The following is a 23318-nucleotide window of genomic DNA, read 5'->3' as shown; positions in this document are numbered from 1 at the left end:
CCGGGGTTAAGGGGCAGAAGCAGTCTTGGGTCTTTCCGGAATGAAGGTAATTGGGAGCTCCGTGACCCCCCATCGCAAGCGAACCTCTGCGCCGCATACACAAGGTACCAATCAGGTCATAGTCATCCAGGCCACGACTCCATGATGGTCAAGCTGAAGCCTGGACCGCAGGCGGGCGGGCGGGCGCGTGTATGCAGTGCCGCGCGCCTACAGCACGTGGCTTGCCCTCACACGCCCGCACCCGCGATCATCTTCTTCACTTCGCGCTCGCCCGCTCTCGACCGGAAGCGCAGTCAAGTGTACCTACCCCATGCGACAACGTCAGCACGATCTCACAAGACACGCGGGCAGACATCATCTTTTCACAGAATGTCATTTCTTTTGCGCAAAGCTATGGTCTCGTCTTTTTGGATGTGTGTGTGTGGAAAAGTCTAAAAGAAGCGTGACTTGATACAAAAGGGTTGCTTCGTGTGCAGAGGCGTGTCGTGTGTGGAGCGAACAGAAACAGACACATCACGGCGCATCACGGCTCGTCAAACTAGAGAGACCGTGCGAAAAGGGGAAAGAGAAAGAGAAGACTGCAAGTGCTACAGATTGCCCCGCGCTTAGTCGACCTCGAGGTCGTCAGAGGGAGGTGCGGCACCGCCACCTGGTGCGCCGCCAGCACCTGGGAAGCCGCCGGGTCCGCCAGCGCCAGGAGGTGCGCCGCCGGCTTGAGCAGCCTTGGTGACGATGGGCATCGCCACACCCTCGAGCGTCTTTTGCTGCTCCTCGTACTCTGACTTGCTTGCCTCTTGAGCGCCATCGAGCCAGGAGATGGTCTCGCTGATGGCACCGTTGAGCTTCTCCACTTCCTCGGGAGAGAGCTTGGACTTGAAGCCTTCCTCGTTGAGAGAGTTCTTGAGCGAGTAGGCGTAAGACTCCAAACCGTTCTTGGCGCTAATTCTCGCTGCTGCCTCCTCATCCTCTGCCTTGTACTTTTCAGCGTTGGCGACCATGGCGTCGATCTCCTCCTTGCTGAGACGGCCCTTGTCGTTGGTGATGGCAATGCGCTCAGACTTGCCGGAGGTCTTGTCCGAGGCAGACACGTTCAGGATGGAGTTGGCATCCAAGTCGAAGGTGACCTCGATTTGAGGAACCCCGCGAGGAGCAGGAGGAATGCCGGTGAGCTCAAACTTGCCCAGCAGGTTGTTGTCCTTCGTGCGTGCACGTTCACCCTCGAAGACTTGGATCAGCACACCGGGCTGGTTGTCGGCGTAGGTGGAGAAGATTTCGCTCTTCTTGGTGGGAACGGTGGTGTTGCGCTTGATGAGAGCAGTGAAGACACCACCAGCGGTTTCAATACCCATGCTCAGAGGCGCAACGTCGAGCAGCAAGAGATCTTGAGTCTTCTCGGATGTGTCACCGCTGAGAATGGCTGCCTGCACGGCCGCACCGTAGGCGACGGCCTCATCGGGGTTGATGCTCTTGTTGGGCTCGCGACCGTTGAAAAAGTCTCGGAGCAGCTTCTGTACACGAGGGATACGCGTGGAACCGCCGACGAGGACGATCTCGTGAACGCTCGACTTGTCGATCTTTGAGTCGCGCAGGACCTTCTCGACGGGCTCGATGGTGTGAGAGAACAGGTCGCCGCACAGCTCCTCGAAACGAGCACGAGTGATGGAGGTGTAAAAGTCGATGCCCTCAAACAACGAGTCGATCTCGATGGTGGTCTGAGCCGCAGAAGACAGGGTACGCTTCGCACGCTCGCAAGCAGTTCGCAGACGACGGAGAGCGCGAGCGTTGGAGGTGAGGTCCTTCTTGTTCTTTCGCTTGAATTCTTGGACAAAGTGGTTGACCAATCGATTGTCAAAGTCTTCGCCGCCAAGGTGAGTGTCACCAGCGGTGGCCTTGACCTCGAAGATACCCTCCTCAATAGTCAAGAGAGACACGTCGAAGGTACCACCTCCCAGATCGAAAATCAAGACGTTCTTTTCGCCCTCGGACTTCTTGTCGAGACCGTATGCGATGGCAGCTGCGGTGGGCTCGTTGATGATGCGGAGCACGTTGAGACCAGAAATGATACCAGCGTCCTTGGTAGCCTGACGTTGTGAGTCATTGAAGTATGCAGGTACAGTCACGACGGCGTCTTTGACTGTGCCGCCAAGGTAAGCCTCTGCGGTTTCGCGCATCTTGAGCAGGACCATGGATGAGATCTCCTCTGGTGTAAACGTCTTCTCCTCGCCCTTGTACTCGACCTTGATGACGGGCTTGCCACCATTGTTGCCGAGGGTGAACGGCCAATGCTTTGCATCTGCTTGCACTTCTGCGTCGTCGAATTTGCGTCCAATCAATCGCTTGGCGTCGAAGACTGCAAGATGAAGAGGCGAGTGTAAGCACGGGGCTCATTCAGGCTGAATCAAGAGCGTCGTCGGTGCTCACCAGTGTTGTGAGGGTTCATGGCGACTTGATTCTTGGCAGCATCTCCGATCAATCGCTCCGAGTCTGTGAAAGCAACGTATGAAGGAGTGGTGCGGTTACCCTGGTCATTGGCAATGACCTCCACTCGGTCATTTTGCCAGACAGCAACGCAAGAGTACGTGGTGCCGAGATCGATTCCTGGGCGAGCAGAAGAGGAGGGGGCATTGGCATCGTCAATCAATGAGCACATTGGCGGCTTCGTCTGGGACGCATCAACTCACCGACTGCCTTAGTCATGGTGAATAGACTGTGTACGCTGTAAGATTGGGTGCTGTGATCGCAGTCTAGCTGATTCGGGGCAAGTGGTGTCGACTTGCGTGTGTGAATATGTGATTCGTATATCACGATATTGGTGTGGTAGTGTTTGGTAAGAGGAAGGAAGCGTTTCTTGCTCCTGTGTGGACAACATTGCTTCTTGTACGAAATGAAGCGTCTGAGCGACCTTGGCTGGGCGCAAAAGTGGTCCGAGCCCTTTTGGTGACGCAAAATTTCGAGAAGAACGAGGATGGCCGTGGAAGCTTTGCATTGTTGTATTCGCGCATAGAATTGCCCATCGCCTCTCTAATCACGCATGCGCAGGCGCGAAGTCATGCATGCAAAGTCCATACATGCACCAATCACCGCGCAATAAGTGGAGGAAAGGCGCATGCTGTGGCCCGGCTTCTGCACGGCCACGAGCCGCGACGCTCTCTCGAAAACTCTGTTGGCGCGCGGGCGCCCAACATCTCACATGCATGCGTCTCCTCGAAGGCGCCAGAGCGGTCTAGCAGCGCGTAGAACAGTCGAGAAGCTTTGGTCGATCTACGGCGACGCCTAGCAATCACGTGACTCGGAATGTCGCTTGTTCAAACGCACATGGTACGAGATGACTCGTGACTCACATCGATTTACTTCTACTGTACGCGGGTGTCCGAGCGTCATCAGTCAGAAATCGGGGCCGATCGAAAGCCAACGCCGGCATTGACACGCCAAAAGCATGGTGAACGTGAATGAGCTCGTTGATGACCATGAAATTGCGAAAAAGGCGTATTGACGGCGCATTCACGACAAAAAAGAGGGTGACATGAAGGTGAGTGGAATGTGAGCGAGGGTCGAAAGTGCTTCCGAAGCAAGGGTGTCTCGTCTCCTATCTACAAAAAGCCCTTCAAATCAATCGAACCAAGCTCCCGTTGCGCTGCTGCGCACTCCAGCAACGCCATGAGCTCCGATCCACTGGACGGCGCAAGTGGATTGTTGTGCGCTACCAGCAGCATCTTGCCGCCTGCGTGCAGACGAGGGCAGGTCGCTCTCGTGCGTGTTCAGAATCTTGATTGCAATGTAGCTCCCAGAAACGCCGCTGCTGATCTCGACCGCGCTGCTAGCAGCGCCGTTTTGGCGCCTGGTGTCGGACCTCACGACGTGCTGCGCCATTGCGGAAAAATCTAGCGTTGCAGTCGCTGAGGTCGGAATGCGAAAGAAGCCTACGGGATGAAGCGTTGTTCGATCCCTGAGAAAGGCGGGCTCAGTGGCCGTCGGAGGTCGCATAGCATTGTCCAGCTGGAAAGCCAGAGGAACTCCCAGCTCCGGATCGTCGTCCCACCTGTCGCGCGTGTTGGGTGTACTGCGTCTCGCAGCAGACGATGTGCTAATCGGGCTCGCGTTTCGTCTGCCCGTGCTTTCCTCCGCGACGTTGCTGGCAAAGCAGAATCCCTCTCGTTGCGCAGCAGCTTCGAGCTCAGTCTGCGTGCAATCGTTCCAGCGCTCCAACATGGCGGTAGTGATGGGTCGGTGGCTAACGAAAACAAGTCCTTCCTTGGCTGCCGATCGTCCAGCTCGGCGTGGAACTTTGACGATGAGGCGCGAAAGCGTGCACACAGGTGTCTGGGCCAGCACAGATTCTTCTCCAACATGTCGAACAGCGTGTTGAGCTATCGATCGCGCACGGCTGGCAATCAGAGGAGCCAGATCTTGCAACGCGTCCGAAGGGAGCTGCTCGGCCGACGGCGGCGTGGAGGATGCTCCTGCGACTTGCTCGATCAGAGCGCGTTGAGCCGACGTGAGCTGCACACCGCCGGCGTGAGAAGCGCTGTTGATCGCCTCTCGTGCGACGCGATGCAGTGCGGATCGGTGCTCAGAGTCTCGAGCGCTGTCCATGAGAGCGTGGCGTGATCCAGATCGCTCCTCGCGCGTGGCTTGAACGCGAGTGCGCAATTCCTCCAATGTCGAGGATGAGAACAGTCTTCGAAGGTCTGCCACTTCATCCGAAGTCAATGAGGAGATCGCTGCTAGCCGATCCTCTCGCGATCCAGCGCTTCGGGCCGCTACTAGACGGGAAAGCAGGTTGATCTGACGAGTGGTGAGGTGAGGTCTGTGGCGCGGCGGTGAGCCCGTCAGAAAGTCGCTGAGCAGGTCGGGCGCCGCAGGACGAGATGCGGACGCAACGTTCGAGGCGCTGACCGACGTCGAGCGCCCTGGCTCGCCACCCTGCTGCAGCAGAGGTGTGGTGAGGTCGCGCTCAGCTCGAACAGCTTCGGACACAGCTACATCGCCTGCCGGCCGCGAACCAGACGCGCTTGGCACGCAGGCCAGGAAGCGCAGGCCAATGTCTACATTCCTCGAGCGCGGAAAAGTGACGGCAGTGTCGTCATTCCAGAGCAGGTTGCGAGAGTGGGCGCGCAGGATAGAATTGTCTTCGGACGTGCTCTCTGGCGCAGTGTTCGAAATGGCAAACAGCTCAAAGCGAAGCGGATAGAGCTCGCTGCCTTCGGTCGAGGGTAGGGCGGGCTGAGTCGGCACGCGACGTTCCCACATGCGTAGCCTTGCATAAGTCGCCGCAATATACTGCGAGCGCGAAACCTCATCGACTGTCTGCAACAGGCCCACTGCCGAGGCCGGCATCGCAGAGACGTCTTGCGCGTGAACGAGCGATGTCGATCCAAACGGGATTGAGGGGGAAATCGTACTGGACTCTAATCGGCTAGTGCTCGCCATCGAGGGAGACGCAGAATGCGACGAGTCTGGTAAAGCTGCATTGGATGTTTCAGCTGTGGCGCGCTCCTCGTTGGCGTTTCCACCCTCATACATCTTGTCTTCTTGATCGACCTGGCTTTGAGGGGCGCCGACTCTCGCGGAGCTGGTAGGTGGCTCGACCGTTGGCGTAGCGAGGTCCAAAGAGTTGTCATGCGTGCTCAGAGTACGACGAGGATCCTGGCGCTGATAAGGCCGCAGACCCGGCGCAGAGTCGCGAATCGTACGTCTTCGTACGAGCAAAGTTGTCCCTTCGCGCTCGACTGCGCCGACGGCGCCAAGTTCGTCAGGTGCGAGGACGCGACCGATGCGACCTTCACGTCGGCGTTGCTCGTCACTCGCGTTTCTGCGCCGAGCAATCTCTGCACGCAAGTGTTCCTCTCGGTGTCGAAGGGAAGCTTCGCGGCTCAAGAGCTCTTGCGTGAGGCGCTGACCAACGTCGTGCAAGCGCCGACTCTGCGCCAATGCCGCTCGTGCACGCTCCGTCAATGCTTCGCCTCGCGCGCCGCTAGGTGGTGGACGAAGCTGTGGCGTGGTCTGTCCTTCGATGCTGTCCAACGTTGCCCCAGTGAGTCGCGTAAGAGCGCCGACGCTTGCAGCCTCCTCTGCAGCATCTGCGATCGAGTTTGGCGAGGGTACTGGGGAAGTGTCTTGCTCAGAGGCGCTTTCGCGCGTTCGGCGTTCAAAATCAGCTGCAGCTGCAGAGTTGCTCCAGCTACCGCCTTCAGCTCGGCCGAGATCACCGTCAATGACCTGTACACCAGGGCTCGTAGATCTTCGCCAGCTGCCCATTCCCAAGTACTCTGCTCTCCTGGCCGGCGTGCCAAAGGTAGGCATCGGTCTCGCAGGAGCGTCGTCAGTCGGTGAAGCAGTGCCGCTGCGAACGCCCGAAGCTTCGACCTCGGCTGTCGTCAGACTTGGCAGGCGACGGGGACGCCTAAGAAGACGTGGGTCGTTGGCCGGTGCGTCCGGAGAGGCTGGTCGCTGAGAGCCTGGCTGAGAGATTGCCGTCGCGCTGGGAAGGATGGGAGGAGAGAGCGGAAGTTCAAGCGGCAGAGGAGAGGCGCTGAGGCGGCGCGAGGGCTGAGCGGGGCCAGTGAGCCAAGTGGTGTGCGACGCTGACCTGTTCATCGATGGTGCCTCCTCCGCTTCCGAGGTAGTCGGAGGACCTGCGACGCGACCACCCGTCAACGCGTGCTCACATTTGAAACCTGTTTGGATGTTGCACACTCACCAACTAGGGTCCATCCATTGCCTACAGTGCGCATGGTGCGCGCAGCTTCACCAATTCCGCTGTCCACTAGCGGAGGAGAGGCCACTACAGTAGCAGTACGGTTGCGATGACGCTGCTCGGCACCCGTTCGTTGTGGGCGCACCCTAGGCTGGACTTGCGCATCATCGAGACCGGGCTCTTGTTCTTGCGCTTCTTCGGCCCAAAGGTCAGCTGGCACACCGGGATATCGTTCGCGCGCTGCATTTGCTGCAGCCAACTCCTCCTCGGCCGCTCGATTCTGCGCTTCACGCCTCTCTCGCGCCGCTTCGAACCAATTTACCGAAGTTGCGCTTCGCACTGCTGGGCCGCCACGAGTTGGCGGATCGTACCACGGAAAAATGTCGTGAGGTCGAGCTTCTGGCGCCGTGTCAGGAGCTTCTGCGTCAGAAGAGTCGTGCGAAGGGCTGAGCCCATCCAGTTCGCGCAGTCTCTGCAGATAAGCTAGCCCACCACGAGAAGCACGACTCCGTTCTCTTGCTCCGTGATCCTCCGTAGAAAGCGTGCCCGCTGCTCGAGCTTCAGCAAGCGCAACGTCGCGCTGTTCCCGGCGCTGTCTCTGCACTTGAGCGAGCCGGGCTACACGTTCAGTCGCAGCTGCGACTCGTCTCGCTTCTTCATTGACAGACGTTCTCCGAGAGACGTCGCTGTCACGAGTGGAGGGTCTTTCGTCTGGAGGTGTTCTGGCTACTCGTAGCACGGCATTACTGTCTTGAGCGGTCGGTCGTTGAGTCGAGACGGTGCGAGCCCACCGTTGCCAGCTAGGTTCCATCTGCGACACCGTTTCCGCGCTTTGTGCGTCCAAGAGTGCGCCAACAGTGGTGGTGCGGATGTTGTAGCTTGGAGGCGACCTTTCGGCTGCAGGACCAGCATGGATGCGCACGGTTCCATGGGTGTCTTGCGAAGATGCGCGTTCGGCCTCGGTCTCGGGCTCGGGCTCTTGGGAGCGACGCAGAAGCTCGTCCCAGGGCCTGATACCAGTGGAGGAATCTGCAGGGTTGCGCTCCCGTTCGCGAGTGCTGGCTGATCGTCTTGCTAGTTCGGCTCTCAGCCAGGTGCCGGGCGCACCGGGATATCGCCTAGCCCAAACCGGATGCGGTAGCTGCCTTTGAGAAAATGCGGTGCGGCCAGAAATTATGCTTCCTGCTGCGATGCTGGAGTTGGATGGCGGGTACGACGAAGTGCGCGCCAACTCCTCGACCATTCTGTCCCATACCTGAGCTTCCGTCTCATCCGTTGGAAAGCCGGACAGGGCGCGGTACGTCGAGGAAGAAGAAGCGGCGCCAGGCTCTGACGTCGGCTGGTCGCGCAAGGGAGCTGGTGGGATGTCTGGCCTGTTCTCCGACCTGTTGGCCGAATTTAGAGTGGCACGTATGATGGCAGCACTCGATGGATCTTCCTGATCGTCATCCCAACTATCTTCGCTCGTCTCATCATCGGAATCCGTCAGCCAGTCCGTACGTCGTGCCGAGCGGCTAGCTGCAGCAGCGTTGAGCATATCCGCACGGTCGCCACCCTGAGCTGCTCTGAGAGAGCGAGAGGCAGCGGCAGGCAATAGAGCATACTGATCGCTGGATGGTCGTGTCGCACGTTGGATGCTAGAGCCTATGGGGTGGTAGCGACCTGCGACACTTCTCGCGTGAGTGCTGCTCACAGCAGAAGCCGCGTTGGCGGCAGCAGCAGCAGCAGCAGCGGCTTGCTGTGTGCGCCATTGAAATCGCGCAACTTCTGCAGCTCGGTGCAAGCTTGCGATCAACAAAGCAGCGCTTTCTTCTAACTCTGGTGCACGGCCAAGACCAGCGGCAAGTCCATTGCTGTTGCTGTGACGAGATGAGGGCAATCGCAGATCACAGTGCGGTCGTAGGGGATCCGAGCCCGGCCGGCTCATCGCTGCTGATTCGGTGTGCGCATTGCCGAGAGACATGATGCCGTTGCAGCTCCCACTTGGATGATGCTTCTCGCTGTGGTCTAGATGCACGCCATTGAAGCCAAAGACGGAGGTGTGGGATGAAGAGGTGTGTCTGTGTAGTTGAGAGTCGGGCAGCTGCACGCTCGAGTGAAGCTCAGTGATGGGCGATGGCCAGGTTTGCAGTCACGAGCGTCACGATGGATGAGAAAGAAGGAAGAGGCCTGAGCGCATGGCTTCTCGCGCGCGCGAGTGCTGTGAGTGTGTGGTACGGCCGCTGCAGAAGGGCGCAACGCAAACGCAGACGCAAAGCTTGTGCGAGCACCAACTTTTTGAGCTCGTGGCGGTGATGCGTGCGTGCGTGCGTGCGTGCGTGCGTGCGTGCTGTTGGACGATGCAGGCAGGCAGGCAGACAGGCAGGCGAGTCCAGCTCTTCGCCACTCACGACTCACAACTCACGACTCGTGACTCACGACATGATGTTCATATGAGTGAGGCGCGCACACAATATTCTCGAATTTCTCTAATGCATAATTGCCCTTAAATCGCTCCACATCTCGTGAGCCTCACACACGCAGCTTTCACGTTCCGGCTCAAGTCCGACCCCACAACTTGGCTGGAAATTTGGGCTTTGACCGTGGAACTTTGTCGACTGCTGAGCGCTAAGCTGTCCATCTGGCTCAGGCGAATCGAGCTAGCGTTCGTTGCAAGTGAGGTTATTGCGATGTGATGCGATGTGAGCGTCATCAGTCAGTCACCCAGTCACACAGTCACACAGTCACACAGTCGCAGCTTCCAGCGATCAACGCGAAGCCGGCGGGCGAAAGGTACGTCTGCGAATTACGAATGTGAATGGTGTAAGGCTCGCTCAGCAAGCAGCTCTCGGGCCTTGCGTGCTGAGCGAGTCTGTTATTAAAACATAAAGGTAGAGCACATTCCCATCTCGCTCGCTCGCTCGCTCGCTCTCACGAGTACCGTCAAGACACTCGGGGCCCTCTCTCTCTCTCAGCTCGCCCTACCCACGCATCAAGATGTCGCTTCCGTTCCTTGGCGGTAGTCAATCCGCTCCCGCACAGGAGAAAGCTCCGAGCAAGAGCAAGTCGATGTTCAAGCTGACCAAGCTGAACAAGGCTCTGGGCGGACTGCTGTGTCTCAGCTTGGCGAGGAAAGGAGCTTTGTGTTGCAATTTGACCTGCTCCTGCTTCAACGACGTGGAGAGCGCAGAGGCTGCCAAAGCCAAGGAAAGGAGGTGAGTGTATGCGCTCCCTGTGCTTGCGGAGGATTTTCTTGATTCGCCTCGCTAAACCCTTCACCCGCGTCGTGCTTCCAGCGCATCTCACGAAGCATCTGCAGCACGATGGCAGTATCGCTCTCAGAAAGCAGAGCATCAAGCCGCTCGAAGAGCAGCCAAGGACGAGAGGCGCGAGTCCAGGCTGGATGCAAAGGCCGAGGCGAGAGCTTCAAAAAGGGCTCATCTGGCAGAGAAAAAGAGCGCTCGAAGAGAAGCTTCCAAGGCCAAGCACGAAGACAAAAAGGCAGAGGCACGTGAAGCGCAACGTGAGAAGATCGAGAGAAGACGCAGCAGCAGGAGAGGGGCCGGATTGGCTGACGCGATCAATGCTCCGGTCATGACCATTGCTGACACACCGGTATCATCTACGACGACTCCTGCGCCTTACAATATCCCTTTGGACTCCAACCCGACGACCACTGCCGCCTCTTCCATCTCGCCTACGATGCCGGTGCCCGCGCCGACGCAACGACAAACTCTTGCGACTACCGCGCCCGTGTCTGGCCATGTTGAAACGGTCGCTCCAACACCGACCCTGTCCCATCCATCCGCTTCGACTGCCAGCAACAACGTGACACAAGCTGCAGAGGAATCATCGCGTCCATCAAAGCACGAAGCTCGCAAAGCAGCCAAGGAGCGCCGACACGAGAAGAAGCAAGAAGTCAAGTCTCATCGTCGAGAGAAAAGAGAAGAAAAGGCTCAAAAGAGGTTGGACAGGAAGGAAAAGAGGAGGCAGAAGGGTAGGAGGGGCGGTTCGAGCTACGGTGCGGATGGGCAAGCTTCTACTGAACATACTGAACATGGTGATGAGACTTCGACATCTCCTTCCACTCCTGCTTCTCCGGCTCCGCCTTACCTGAGTCAGCCGATGACCCTCTCCACTTCTGAAGCACCCGCCGCCGTCAGCGAGGAGCCAATGCGGGCCGCACAGGACTCGCAAGCGTCTGATGCTCATGTTAGCGAGCAACCGTAGCGCCCGCCAGGTCTCTGTTCCCTGCCCATTGACCCGAACGCATCCTCCTCCATCTTCATCGTTGCGTCAGTTTATACCACAAGGCTTTACTCACGACTGTTTGGTCGCCGTACGTCGAGTGAATGCATAGCGTTTCTATTTTCGAGTCAAATCAGTCTGCAACTCGGCTTTGATCATCGTTGCTCAAATGCTGCCTTGAGATTGATGAATCTTCGTATGCGGAGGTCAATAGTCAGCGAATCACAAAGAGATGGGCCATGTATATAGATGTTTCGGCCAAATGTATGCTCTTCCTTGGGCTGTGTGAGCAAGACTTGCGAAGTCACACGTGATATGCTCGCGATGCAGTCTCGAGACCCACGTGGACAGGCTTCGGAATGTTGAGGAAAGACGAGGCGGGCTGACAAATAGGTGCACACACGAAGGAAGCGAGGCGCATGGACCGGCTCGGCATTGCAAAGGTCGCCAAAACAAGCTGCATCCTGGCGTTGTAGGGAGCAAGGCCACGTACCCGCGACGCCTCACGGCGCCGTGATCATCATCATCTGCAAACAAGAGTGGCTTATGGGGAGTCGAGTTCATGCGGGCGTGGCTGACGTGCGCGCGATTTGCATGCACGGGCAAAAGCGGAAAGAATGAGGACTGCTCCGTAAGCGCGGATGCTGCTGCATGCGCTCGACGGACACGCACTCACATCACATGCACGCACGCACGCATGCATGCGGAAGGTCGTAGATGCATATCTAACGCTCAGATGACCAAATCCCAGCGCCTGATGAGCCTACACGGCAGATCTAGAGCAGCGGGAACCCGAATCCAAGGTGCGCTTCGCTTCGGCTTCGGCTTTGCATGCGCGGCCAATCGTGAAATCGGAAATGTGAATGACATTTCTGGTCCTGACTATACTGACTGGCGGCCGGCCGCCTTGTCTGATTTGGGTTATGCATAGATGATGCCCATGGCGAGTGCGCAGCTGTTGCACTGCGCGCACACAGGCACCGCCAAAATTCTGGGCCAAGGTGCCGGACCTGTCTTACACTAGCTAGGATTGGAAGGCCGAATTTTGGTGAGTCAGTCGATCGGTGGCAGAGAGAGAGAGCGAGCGAGCGAGCGAGTCAAGGAAAGTCACGAGTGTGGCCTTTGCCAGCCATGCATTCCGTGCCGATTTGCCTGCCTGCCTGAGCTCATCTTAGTCAGACACAAGGCTAGCCATGCAATAGGCTCGCCCGCGCAGCTGTCACAAAGCTCGCCACTGCAAGCCCACGCGGGCGCGGGGAAGATGACTCGTGAGACTGCTGCTGCTGCTGCTGCATGGCCGCGCGCGCATGGAGGCCATCCAGCCAACCAGAGAAAGCGCATACAGCGCAGCGGTGTGGCATTCAATCGCGTAGTCCGCTTTTGCAAGGCACGCCTCAACATGGCTGCATGGCTGCCTGTGCGCGTGCGTGCGTGCGTGCAGCAACGACTCGCATTCTTCCCCGTGCAAGCCCAAGCGCGAAAAGAGGAAAAAGTTGGTGGGCGAGGGCGAGGGCGAGGGCGAGGGAGGTATAATTTCTTGGCCGCAAAGGGGTTTCCCTTTCCTTCTTCCCCCAGACCAGTCAGCCCATCTCGTCGGTCCCTCTCACGCACTTGCTGTCACTCGACCCTCGTCCATCAGTCATCGCTCAACGATAGATCACACTCGAAAAACGAAAACGCAAGCCGCTCACTCTTTGGCGGTCCATTCAAAAGCAAGCAAGCAGGCTCCCATCGCCTCCTCATATCGCAACCACCTGCGCATCACAATAGACCTCTTTCTTTTCTCTTCTTCCCTCATACCCATTGGTTTTCATCGTCCTCGCAGCGCATACAATCGCTCCGGTTTGGACTTTTTTTTTTTCTCGCAGCGCATACGCTCGCTCCGGTCTAGACTTTTTCCTCCTTCAGCGCTTCGACAGCGCTTCCCTCTTCGCTCCCCTCTTCCAAACTCGTTGGGCGCCTGCGCGCCGAACGACACACCACCATGACTGTCACTTCCTCTCTTTCGGCTCCCTCTGGCCCACAGCTGTCGCGCAAGGAGCGCAATGCAGCGCTTCAGGCAGAGATGGCCGCCATGCGCGAGGATGAGGAGATGATGACGTCCAGCGACCTGCACGCAAACGGCTACGACGAGGTGGAGCGCGCCACCACCTCCTGGGCCGGCTCTCTGCCTGCAGCTCAAGGCTTGTACGACCCAGAGAACGAAAAGGATGCGTGCGGTGTAGGCTTCATGTGCCAGATCAAGGGCAAGCCTTCGCACAAGATCGTCTCGGACGCCAAGCCTCTACTCTGCAACATGACCCACCGCGGTGCTACGGGTGCAGATGCGAGGGATGGAGATGGTGCTGGTGTCATGACTGGCATCCCAGATGCATTCTTCCGTAGAGAGGTGCTCACTGATCTGCGCTGCGAGCTGCCAGAGCAAGGCCAGTACGCCGTCGGAAACCTGTTCTTCGACCCTCGCGACGACAAGGCGCGCGCTTCTCACATTGCCCACTTTGAAAACCTCGCGCGCGACTTGCACCTGCGGGTGCTCGGTTGGCGCGAAGTGCCCGTGGATAACTCCATCCTCGGTCCAGCGGCGCTAAGCAAGGAACCCAAGATCCTTCAGCCCTTTGTCGTGTTGGCCGATCACTTCGGCTCGAGCAACTCTTGCGAAAATCCAACGGCGCCCTTCGACGCTCAGTACTTTGCTAGACAGTTGTACGTGCTGCGCAAGAGCGCAACGCACGCCATCGGTCTGCCCAAGTGGTTCTACGTCTGCTCCCTCTCCAACACCAACATCATCTACAAGGGTCAGCTCAGCCCGCGTCAGGTGTACGACTATTACTATGACCTCAACAATGTTTGGTACGCAAGTCACTTTGCTCTCGTGCATTCTCGCTTCTCCACCAACACCTTTCCCTCCTGGGATCGTGCCCAGCCTATGAGGTGGGCAGCCCACAATGGTGAGTGGCGGGGGTGGCGGAAAATTTGAGAGCGACATCTTGCTCACACAAGGATCCTCCGCAGGTGAAATCAACACTATCCGAGGTAACAAGAATTGGATGCACGCGCGAGAGGGACAGCTGCGCTCCGAGACCTTCAAAGACGAGTTGGAGCTCTTGTGTCCCATCGTCGAGGCCGGCGGTTCCGACTCTGCTGCGTTCGACAACGTCCTCGAACTGCTCGTCATCAACAACGTCGTCACGCTGCCACAGGCAGTCATGATGATGATTCCCGAGGCTTGGCAAGGCAACGAGGACAACATGGACCCAGCCAAGGTGGCTTTTTACAAGTGGGCCGCATGCCTCATGGAGCCATGGGACGGTCCTGCGCTCTTTACCTTTGCTGATGGCCGGTACTGCGGTGCCAACCTTGACCGTAATGGTCTGCGTCCCTGTCGATACTTGATCACCGATGAAGACGTCATGGTTTGCGCCTCTGAAGTCGGTGCCGTCACCATCGACCCAGCTCGCGTCATCGAAAAGGGCAGATTGCAACCAGGCAAGATGCTCCTCGTCGACACTGTCGAGGGTCGCGTCATTGATGACAAGGAGCTCAAGCTGACGACTTCTCAGCGCAACGATTTCGGCGCCTGGCTCGAGCAGCAGCTCTTGCAGCTTCCCGAAATCGTCGACACGGTGCGCTCTTGCACGCGCAACTCCATCTCTGCCAAATTGGACGAGTCCAGCTTGTCCAATGATCCAAAGCTTCTCGCCTTTGGCTACACAGCCGAACAGATCAGCCTGCTCATGCTTCCTATGGGTGCCGAGGGCAAGGAGCCTCTGGGCTCTATGGGCAACGACGCTCCGCTCGCGTGCATGACCACGGCGCCTCGTCTCATCTACGACTACTTTAGGCAGCTCTTCGCTCAGGTCACCAACCCTCCCATCGACCCCATTCGTGAGGCTGTCGTCATGTCGCTCGAGCAGTACGTTGGTCCTGAAGGCAACATTCTCGAGATGCGCGCCGACCAGTGCCACCGTCTGCACCTCGAGAGTCCCATCCTGACCATCGAGGAGTGCAACGCCCTCAAGCGCCTCGAGCTTGCGCATCAAGACTGGAAGTCGCGCACCCTCGACATCACCTTTGACAAGGGTCACGGCATCGACGGGTACAGCAACGCGCTGGACCGCATCTGCTCCGAGGCATCTCGAGCCATTCGCGAGGATGTCCGCGTGCTCGTCCTCTCCGACCGCGCTGTCAACAAGGACCGTGTTGCTATCAGCAGTTTGATCGCCGCTGGTGGCTTGCACCATCACCTGATCCGCAACAAGGAACGCAGCCGCGTCGCCATCGTCGTGGAGTCGGGTGAGGCTCGCGAGGTGCACCACATGTGCGTTCTTGTTGGTTACGGTGCCGACGCCATCTGCCCGTGGCTCGCTCAAGAGAGCATCATGAAGGTGGCACGCGAAGGTCTGCTCAAGGTCGACCTCCCCGTCGAAAAAATGCTCGACAATTGGCGCCACGCCGTCGACTCGGGCATTCTCAAGGTCATGTCTAAGATGGGTATCTCTACCCTCGCTTCGTACAAGGGTGCTCAGATCTTTGAGGCGCTCGGTCTGGCAGAAGACGTCATCAATAGGTGCTTCGTCGGGACTGCTTCCCGCATTCAAGGATCTGACTTTGCTTTGTTGGCCATGGATGCCCTCGAGTTCCACGACCGCGGTTATCCCGCTCGCGAGACCATCACGGTGCCCGGACTGCCAGAGACCGGAGAGTACCACTGGAGAGACGGTGGCGAGGCTCACATCAATGATCCTAGCAGCATCGCAAACCTGCAGGAGGCAGCTCGGGAGAAGAATCAGGCTGCGTGGGACAACTACTCCAAGTCATCGCACAACGCCGTCAAGGCTACTGCCCTGCGAGGATTGCTCGACTTCGACTTTACCAAGTCGAGACCCATTCCCATCGATCAGGTTGAGCCTTGGACAGAGATCGTACAGCGCTTCGCTACTGGCGCCATGTCCTACGGCTCCATTTCCATGGAGGCGCATTCTGCGCTCGCCATTGCGATGAACCGACTGGGCGGCAAGTCGAACACGGGAGAAGGCGGTGAAGATGCGGAGCGCTCCATCCCTCTGCCCAACGGCGATTCGCTTCGAAGCAAGATCAAGCAGATTGCTTCGGGTCGATTTGGCGTGACGAGCAACTATCTGGCCGACTCGGACGAGCTGCAGATCAAGATGGCACAGGGTGCGAAGCCGGGTGAGGGTGGTGAATTGCCAGGACACAAGGTATCGGCCTCGATTGCCCGCACTCGTCACTCGACTGCAGGCGTCGGTCTGATCAGCCCGCCTCCACACCACGACATTTACTCGTGAGTAGCGCATTGTTGCAGCCGCTCCCGTCAAAAGCTGATTCCTCCATCCCTCGTGACCACCAGCATTGAGGACTTGAAGCAGCTCATCTACGATCTCAAGTGCAGCAACCCTCGCGCGCGCATTTCAGTCAAGCTCGTGTCCGAGGTCGGCGTCGGTATCGTTGCATCCGGTGTGGCCAAGGCCAAGGCGGACCACATCCTCATTTCTGGCCACGACGGTGGTACTGGTGCATCGCGCTGGACCGGTATCAAGTATGCCGGTCTGCCCTGGGAGCTTGGCCTTGCCGAAGCTCACCAGACGCTCGTTCTGAACGACTTGCGTGGGCGTGTCACCGTGCAGACGGACGGTCAACTGCGTACGGGTCGAGACGTCGCCATGGCCTTTTTGCTCGGTGCCGAGGAGTGCGGTTTCTCCACCACTGCTCTGATCGCCATGGGCTGCATCATGATGAGAAAGTGCCACGTCAATACCTGCCCAGTCGGTATCGCCACGCAAGACCCCGAGCTTCGCGCCAAGTTTGCAGGCATGCCCGAGCACGTCATCAACTTTTTCTACATGCTCGTCGAAGAGTTGCGTGGTATCATGGCAAAGCTCGGCCTGCGCACCGTCAACGAGATGGTCGGTCGTTCGGACTTGCTCAAGGTCGATGAGAGCTTGCGCACCGTCAAGACTGCCAAGCTCGACCTCAGCCCACTGCTCAAGCCTGCGTGGAAGATGCGCCCTGGTGCTGCGACCTACAAGGTTCGGCAGCAAGACCACCGCCTGTACGTGCGACTCGACAACAAATTCATCGACGAGGCCGAGCCGGCGCTTTCGCAAGGCCTGCCCGTTCAGATCGAGTGCGACGTCGTCAACACCGACCGTGCGCTGGGTGCTACTCTGTCCTACCGCGTGTCAAAGTTGTACGGAGAAGAAGGACTGCCTCGCGACACCATCCACATCAACGCCAAGGGCAGTGCTGGACAGTCATGCGGCGCTTTCCTCGCCCCTGGTATCACGTTTGAGCTGGAAGGTGACGCTAACGACTATGTCGGAAAGGGCATGAGCGGCGGACGTCTGATCGTCTACCCACCCAAGAACTCTCAGTTCAAGGCAGAGGAGAACATCATCGTGGGCAACGTCTGCCTGTACGGTGCGACCAGCGGCAATGCCTACTTTAGGGGTATCGCGGCCGAGCGTTTCGCCGTGCGCAACTCGGGTGCCCACGCCGTCGTCGAAGGTGTCGGAGACCACGGTTGCGAGTACATGACGGGCGGTCGCATTGTCATTCTCGGCACTTGCGGTCGCAACTTTGCCGCCGGTATGAGCGGTGGTGTGGCGTATGTGCTCGACATGTACGGTGACTTTGCCCCCAAGTGCAACACGGAAATGGTCGAGCTTGGGCCTGTCAAGGACCCGCACGACATTGCTGAGCTGCGCAACCTCATCGAGAACCACCGTCACTACACTGGCTCGACCATTGCCGATCATGTGATTCACGAATTTCACCACCTCTTGCCCCGCTTCGTGCGCGTCATGCCTCTGGACTACAAGCGCGTTTTGGAAGAGGAGGCTGCCAAGGCTGCTGCCGAGAAGAAGCGCAACAGCCACGTCGACTTGCTCGGCACGCTCTCTCGCCACGGATCGCAAGTCGATGTCTCGATCAGCGAGGAGCGCACCGAACTCAACAGGCAGCAAGAAAAGCCTGCTGAGCCCGCAGTGGGGGATGTGGAAGATGCGATGATCGATGACGAGACGGCCAAGGCGCGCGTGCCCAAGCTCGACAAACTTCGAGGCTTTATGAAGTACAAGCGTTTGGGCGAGCAGTACCGTGCGCCTACGAAGCGTGTCAAGGACTTCAAGGAGCTTTCTGTGCGCCTCACCGACTCTGAGCTCAAGCAGCAGACGGCGCGATGCATGGACTGCGGTGTGCCCTTCTGCCAGTCAGACACGGGTTGCCCCATCTCCAACGTGATCCCAAAGTGGAACGACTTGGTGTTCAAGGGCCAGTGGAAGGATGCGCTGAACCGTCTGCTCATGACCAACAACTTTCCCGAGTTTACCGGTCGCGTCTGCCCTGCTCCTTGCGAGGGTGCTTGCGTGCTCGGCATCACAGAGCAACCGGTCGGCATCAAGAGCGTCGAAGCTGCCATCATCGACAAGGGCTGGACCGAAGGTTGGATCAAGCCTCAACCACCCGCGGTCCGCACCGGCAAGACGGTCGCAGTCGTCGGATCGGGTCCGGCCGGTCTCGCTTGCGCCGACCAGCTCAACCGAGCAGGTCACAGCGTGACCGTCTATGAGCGCGCCGACCGATTGGGAGGTCTGCTCATGTACGGCATTCCCAACATGAAGCTGGACAAGGGCGTCGTCGATCGCCGCATCAAGCTGATGGCTGACGAGGGCGTCCAATTCGTCGCTGGCTGCAACGTCGGTGTGGACGTCGACCCGGCTGCTCTGCGCGCGCAAAACGATGCCCTGGTGTACGCTACTGGTGCCACCTGGCCTCGCGATCTGCCCATCGAGGGCCGCGAAGCGAACGGTATCCATTTTGCCATGGAATTCCTCACGCAAAACACCAAGAGCTTGCTCGACTCTGGCTTGGAGGATGGGCGATTCATCTCTGCTCAGGGCAAGAGCGTCGTGGTGATTGGTGGAGGAGATACGGGCAACGACTGCATTGGAACTTCTGTTCGTCACGGTGCCAAGTCCGTCATCAACTTGGAGCTGCTGCCTCGTCCACCCGACGAGCGTGACAGCTCTTGCCCTTGGCCTATGTGGCCACGCATCCACCGTACGGATTACGGTCACACAGAGGTGATGGACCAGTGGCACGCCGATCCTCGTAGATTCAGCACCACCACTACTCGTTTTGAAAAGGACGAAGAGGGCAACTTGGTTGCTCTGCACACGCAAGAAGTCGCTTGGAGCAAGGACAAGGCTGGCAAGTGGGCCATGAACAAGGTGGAAGGTACGGAGCAGAGGATCGAGTGCCAATTGGTGCTGCTCGCGTTGGGTTTCTTGTCGCCTGAAAAGAAGGCTTTCGAAGCGCTGAATGTGGATGTGGATGGACGCTCGAACATCAAGGCGGACGATCAGAAGGGCAAATTGCCGTACAAGACCAACGTGGAGGGTGTGTGGGCATGCGGAGATGCTAGGAGAGGCCAATCGCTCATCGTTTGGGGCATCCAGGAAGGCAGGGCTTGCGCGGCTGCGCTGGACAAGGAGCTCGAAGGTCAGACCAGACTGCCTTGGGCCGGAGGTATCGCAAAGAGAGACTTTCAAAAGTACCTCAAGGGCGTTGCTAGTGGTAACCAGAAGTTGACCTCTGCCCAAGCTTAAAAACCCCCCCTTTGGTGGTTGGAAAAAAGGAAGGCATCGCACGTGCACGCGCGTGCGCGTGCGCATTCTGCTTCTTTTCATATATTCATATATGAAGACGATCCGTCGTGTCGTGTCTTTGTTGTGTCGTGTTGCTTTTTTCTCTCCCCTCTTGATTTACGTCCGGAATGCGATACACATGTTTGATGACCTTTTGCAAGTGTGATTGATGGTGACGCAGTGAGCGGCAACGAGGCCCATGCATGCGGGCGTGTTTCTGTACGAAGAAGCGCATCACGTGACTGCGTGTCTGCATGGCGCGGCGGTTTTACAAAAAGATGTAACACACATCCGCGTGGGTTCATCGCGATCGATCGAGCTCTACAGGTAGAAGGTCCGGTCGACGTCGCCCCCCTTTCAACTCTTCAAGCTCAGACCAGCAGTTCTGAAGTCGTCTATTCCTCTGCTCAAATTACGCGCCCTCTTCAATTCTTTTTTTGGTCTTCCCGTCACGCAAAGGGGAGCTTGAAAGGTGGCCGCCAGCACGGGGTGCAACCGAGAAGGAGCGAAGCGGGAGGAAAGGGCACCGAAAAGGGACAAAAGGGATTTCGAGCAAGAATGTTCAAGAGCGCGACTGGTGTTGCTACGAATGGTGGCGGTGGTGGTGCTGCTGCTGCTGCTGCTGCTGCTGCTGCTGGAATGGCAACGCGAGGCTGCTGCGGTGTTGCGAGCGCATGTGCCAGTGCGAGTAGCAGACCCTACTGCGATGCTGCTCGACGACGAGGACCTTGTGGGATTGTTGCGCGCTCACCTGCAGGTCTCGCAAGTGTCCGAATTGGCTCGCATGGACCAGTCAGATGGGCCTGGATGAGCAGGGGCGCGAGCAGGAGCGCTAGCACGAGCAGGAGCGCCTCGCAATTGCAAGCGACAGGAGCGAATGCGCCCACGCACCCTCACACGCACGCCACTTCGACGTACGAGAGGGACGACGAAGAGTTGAGAGCGGTGTTGGATGCGCCTACAGATTCTTCATTGGCATCCAGCAGCCGTGCCACTCCTTTCTACACGCGACCTCCAAGCGGTCTGTTTCGTCTGCCTTCCTTTTCCTCTCCTTCAGCCCTACCCTCTCTGGTCGAACGCACCATTGCTCGTTCTCAACTGCTCGTGCAACGCATCAGTCTTGCCTCTTTACGAAACGACGCGCAAGAATTAAAAGGAGTGGTCAGGTTGTTGGATAGACTTAGCGATACGCTTTGCAGAGTCATCGATGCTTGCGAACTCATCCGAAATGTTCATCCGGATGCGCAGTGGGCCGAGAGCGCAAACGACGCCTACGAGCAATTATGCCACTACATGAACGTACTCAACACTAGCAGACCGCTCTACGACGTGAGTTGTGTGTGTGTGTGGGGGGGGGGGGGGGGGGGGGGGGGGGAAGAAGGGGCGTGTCGATAGCGATGGATTACTGACTGACTCGCCACCCGCACAACAGGCAGTCTCTCTAGTGCTAGCCGATGCAAGCCTTCGCGCCTCTCTATCGCCAGAAGCGCTCAGCGTGGGTCAGGCTTTTCAGAAGGATTTCGAAAAGTCGGGCATACATCTGCAAGAAGCTTCGCGCAAAAAGTTTGTCGACCTCTCTAGCGATCTGGTCAGGCTTGGTCGACAATTTTTGAGTCCCACGTTGGATGAGGCGGAAGAGAGAGGTTTGGCGAGGTTCATACCCGAGGAGCATCTGAGCGGTCTGCCTGCGGGTGTCAAGGCGGCTCTTCGACAAGCCGACAGCGGCGGCGGCGGCAGCAGCAGCAGCAGCAGCGACAAGGGTCAAGGCATGTTTGTACCGGTGGCAAGTTGGCAAGCTCAATTGCTGCTCAAGTACGCACCGGACCAGAGGGCTAGAAGGACAGCTTACGAAGCTATGCACGGGGCTAGCCAGAGGCAGGTCCAGGTGTTGGAAGAGATGCTGCGCAAAAGAGCGCAGTTGGCAAACGTCACTGGTTTCGAAAGCTTTGCAGAGCTCACTCTGGGAGACAAGATGGCCAAGAATCCTAGTGAGTAGGGTGCGCGTGCGCGTGCGTCAATAGCATTGGACTTGATGTATCCGCCTTCATACGCATCGCATGCATGCAGAACACGTCGACGAATTTTTGGCTGCTCTCGATGCGGAAAACAGATTCAAGACTCGGGCCAAGCTTGCAGAGCTGTTGCAACTCAAACAGCAACAACAGGGCGCTTCGTCAGGAGCTATAGCAGCGTGGGACAGGGATTACTACTCGCAGCAATACCTTCGATCCATCTCCCTACAATCCTCCACCACTCCCATCTCTCCCTTTTACAGCGTAGGAACGCTTTTTTCAGGTCTTTCGAAACTTTTGCAAAAGCTGTACGGCTTGAGATTTCGCGTGGTGCAGACGGACGATGGAGAGGTGTGGGAAGAGGGGGTGAAGAGGATCGAAGTGATGAACGAGTCGGAAGAATTGGTGGGCGTCATTTATGCCGATCTGTTCTCTAGACAAGGCAAAGCTGGAGGAGCTGCGCATTACACTGTCCGATGCTCGCGTCGAACAGACGTGGATGATCTGGCCGGCGATCTAGCTTACGGTCTACCTGGTGCACCCATCGACGAGCTCTCTTTGCAGGAAAAGCAAGAGATGCAAAAAGCTTGCCAACCGCTCGAAGAGGAATCTTTTAGCGTGGCTGGGAAAGAGGGAAAATACCAATTGCCCGTCGTCGTGCTTATTTGCGATTTCGTCAGACCTACTGTGGGACAAGGACCGACATTGTTGAGCTGGAACGAAGTGGAGACGCTCTTTCACGAGATGGGCCATGCTGTTCATTGTGAGTCGCGTCGGCGCAAAATGCCAAGATTGCACAGACTGAAAAAGCCTTCTTCGCGGCGCCCTCGTCACGCACTTAGCCATGTTGGGAAGGACAGAGTATCATCAAGTTTCGGGCACACGATGCGCTACGGATTTTGTGGAATTGCCATCCATCCTCATGGAGCATTTCATCTCTTGTCCAAGCGTCACCTCCTTGATTGCCCGGCATCACTCTACCGGTTCTTCCTTGGCCTACTCGACGCTACGCAAACACGTCGAGGCTTCGCGTTCGCTAGAAGCTATCGATACGCATCAACAGATCTTGCTAGCTCAGCTAGATCAAGCTTATCACACTTCCAACGTCCTCTCATCCGACTTTTCATCCGATCAGACGCTGGCTGATCTGCACGCGCGTCAATCTCTGCTCACTCCCAGTCCCAGCAGCGTGCACTCTCAGGCGCATTTCGGTCATTTGGTAGGTTATGCGAGCACCTACTACTCTTACCTATTCGACCGCGCCATCGCTTCCAAAGTCTGGCAGAAAATCTTTGCCAAAGATCCGCTGGATCGAAGAGCGGGAGAAGAGTTTAGGGAAAAAGTGCTAAAGTGGGGCGGGGGCAGGGATCCTTGGGAGGCGTTGGCGGATCTTTTGAAGGATGATGAGATTGCAAAGGGCGATAGCAGGGCTATGCAGATTGTTGGGTGAGTGTGGCGCAAATGTTATGCGAGACGAGCAGCGCGATACTGATCCGACGATCGATGTTTTCCCCCGCCAGACGTTGGGGTATTGCAAATGTGGGAGTGGAAGCACCAAAGTAGGACAAGAGAAGAGAAGAGGAAGCAATACGGGGCGTGGTGTCGTTTCAGGAAGGAAAGGGAGGGGTGAAAAGTCGAATTTGGGTGTGACCCGCACAAGGTGCCCCGTCTTGTCGGTCCTTCGCATGGGTCGCAATTCAATCGCATTCGACGATC

The 23318-nt window shown here is 57.7% G+C and overlaps 5 protein-coding genes across 5 annotated transcripts; 3 read left to right on the top strand and 2 right to left on the bottom strand.

Annotated features, from left to right (window-relative positions):
• Positions 1-383: 383 nt before the first annotated feature.
• On the bottom strand, positions 384-2838 carry IE81DRAFT_326668 (heat shock protein 70). Its single transcript, XM_025514884.1, has 3 exons — positions 2682-2838; positions 2422-2598; positions 384-2350 (listed from the first exon to the last, which is right to left on the bottom strand). Exons 1-3 carry the CDS (start codon positions 2695-2697, stop codon positions 606-608), a joined length of 1938 nt encoding a protein of 645 aa, XP_025366485.1. The 5' UTR covers positions 2698-2838; the 3' UTR covers positions 384-605.
• Positions 2839-3453: 615 nt separating this feature from the next.
• IE81DRAFT_326667 (hypothetical protein) lies at positions 3454-8969 on the bottom strand. Its single transcript, XM_025514883.1, has 2 exons — positions 6701-8969; positions 3454-6635 (listed from the first exon to the last, which is right to left on the bottom strand). Exons 1-2 carry the CDS (start codon positions 8658-8660, stop codon positions 3610-3612), a joined length of 4986 nt encoding a protein of 1661 aa, XP_025366484.1. The 5' UTR covers positions 8661-8969; the 3' UTR covers positions 3454-3609.
• Positions 8970-9247: 278 nt separating this feature from the next.
• IE81DRAFT_326665 (hypothetical protein) lies at positions 9248-11052 on the top strand. Its single transcript, XM_025514882.1, has 2 exons — positions 9248-9891; positions 9973-11052. Exons 1-2 carry the CDS (start codon positions 9674-9676, stop codon positions 10904-10906), a joined length of 1152 nt encoding a protein of 383 aa, XP_025366483.1. The 5' UTR covers positions 9248-9673; the 3' UTR covers positions 10907-11052.
• A 1946-nt stretch (positions 11053-12998) lies between these two features.
• IE81DRAFT_295055 (putative glutamate synthase) lies at positions 12999-19551 on the top strand (the record flags this gene model as incomplete). Its single annotated transcript, XM_025512081.1, has 3 exons — positions 12999-13872; positions 13937-16226; positions 16293-19551. The coding sequence occupies 3 exons, from the start codon at positions 12999-13001 to the stop codon at positions 19549-19551; spliced, it is 6423 nt and encodes a 2140-aa protein (XP_025366482.1).
• A 371-nt stretch (positions 19552-19922) lies between these two features.
• IE81DRAFT_318171 (zincin) lies at positions 19923-23318 on the top strand. Its single transcript, XM_025512597.1, has 5 exons — positions 19923-20919; positions 21023-21578; positions 21658-22365; positions 22445-23048; positions 23123-23318. The coding sequence occupies exons 1-5, from the start codon at positions 20149-20151 to the stop codon at positions 23163-23165; spliced, it is 2682 nt and encodes an 893-aa protein (XP_025366481.1). The 5' UTR covers positions 19923-20148; the 3' UTR covers positions 23166-23318.

The sequence above is a fragment of the Ceraceosorus guamensis genome, assembly GCF_003144195.1.
Source record: "Ceraceosorus guamensis strain MCA 4658 unplaced genomic scaffold IE81scaffold_126, whole genome shotgun sequence".
NCBI classification, from domain to species: domain Eukaryota; kingdom Fungi; phylum Basidiomycota; class Exobasidiomycetes; order Ceraceosorales; family Ceraceosoraceae; genus Ceraceosorus; species Ceraceosorus guamensis.
Note: the sequence above shows the minus strand (reverse complement) of the source record. Positions and strands in the feature narration are given on the sequence as shown.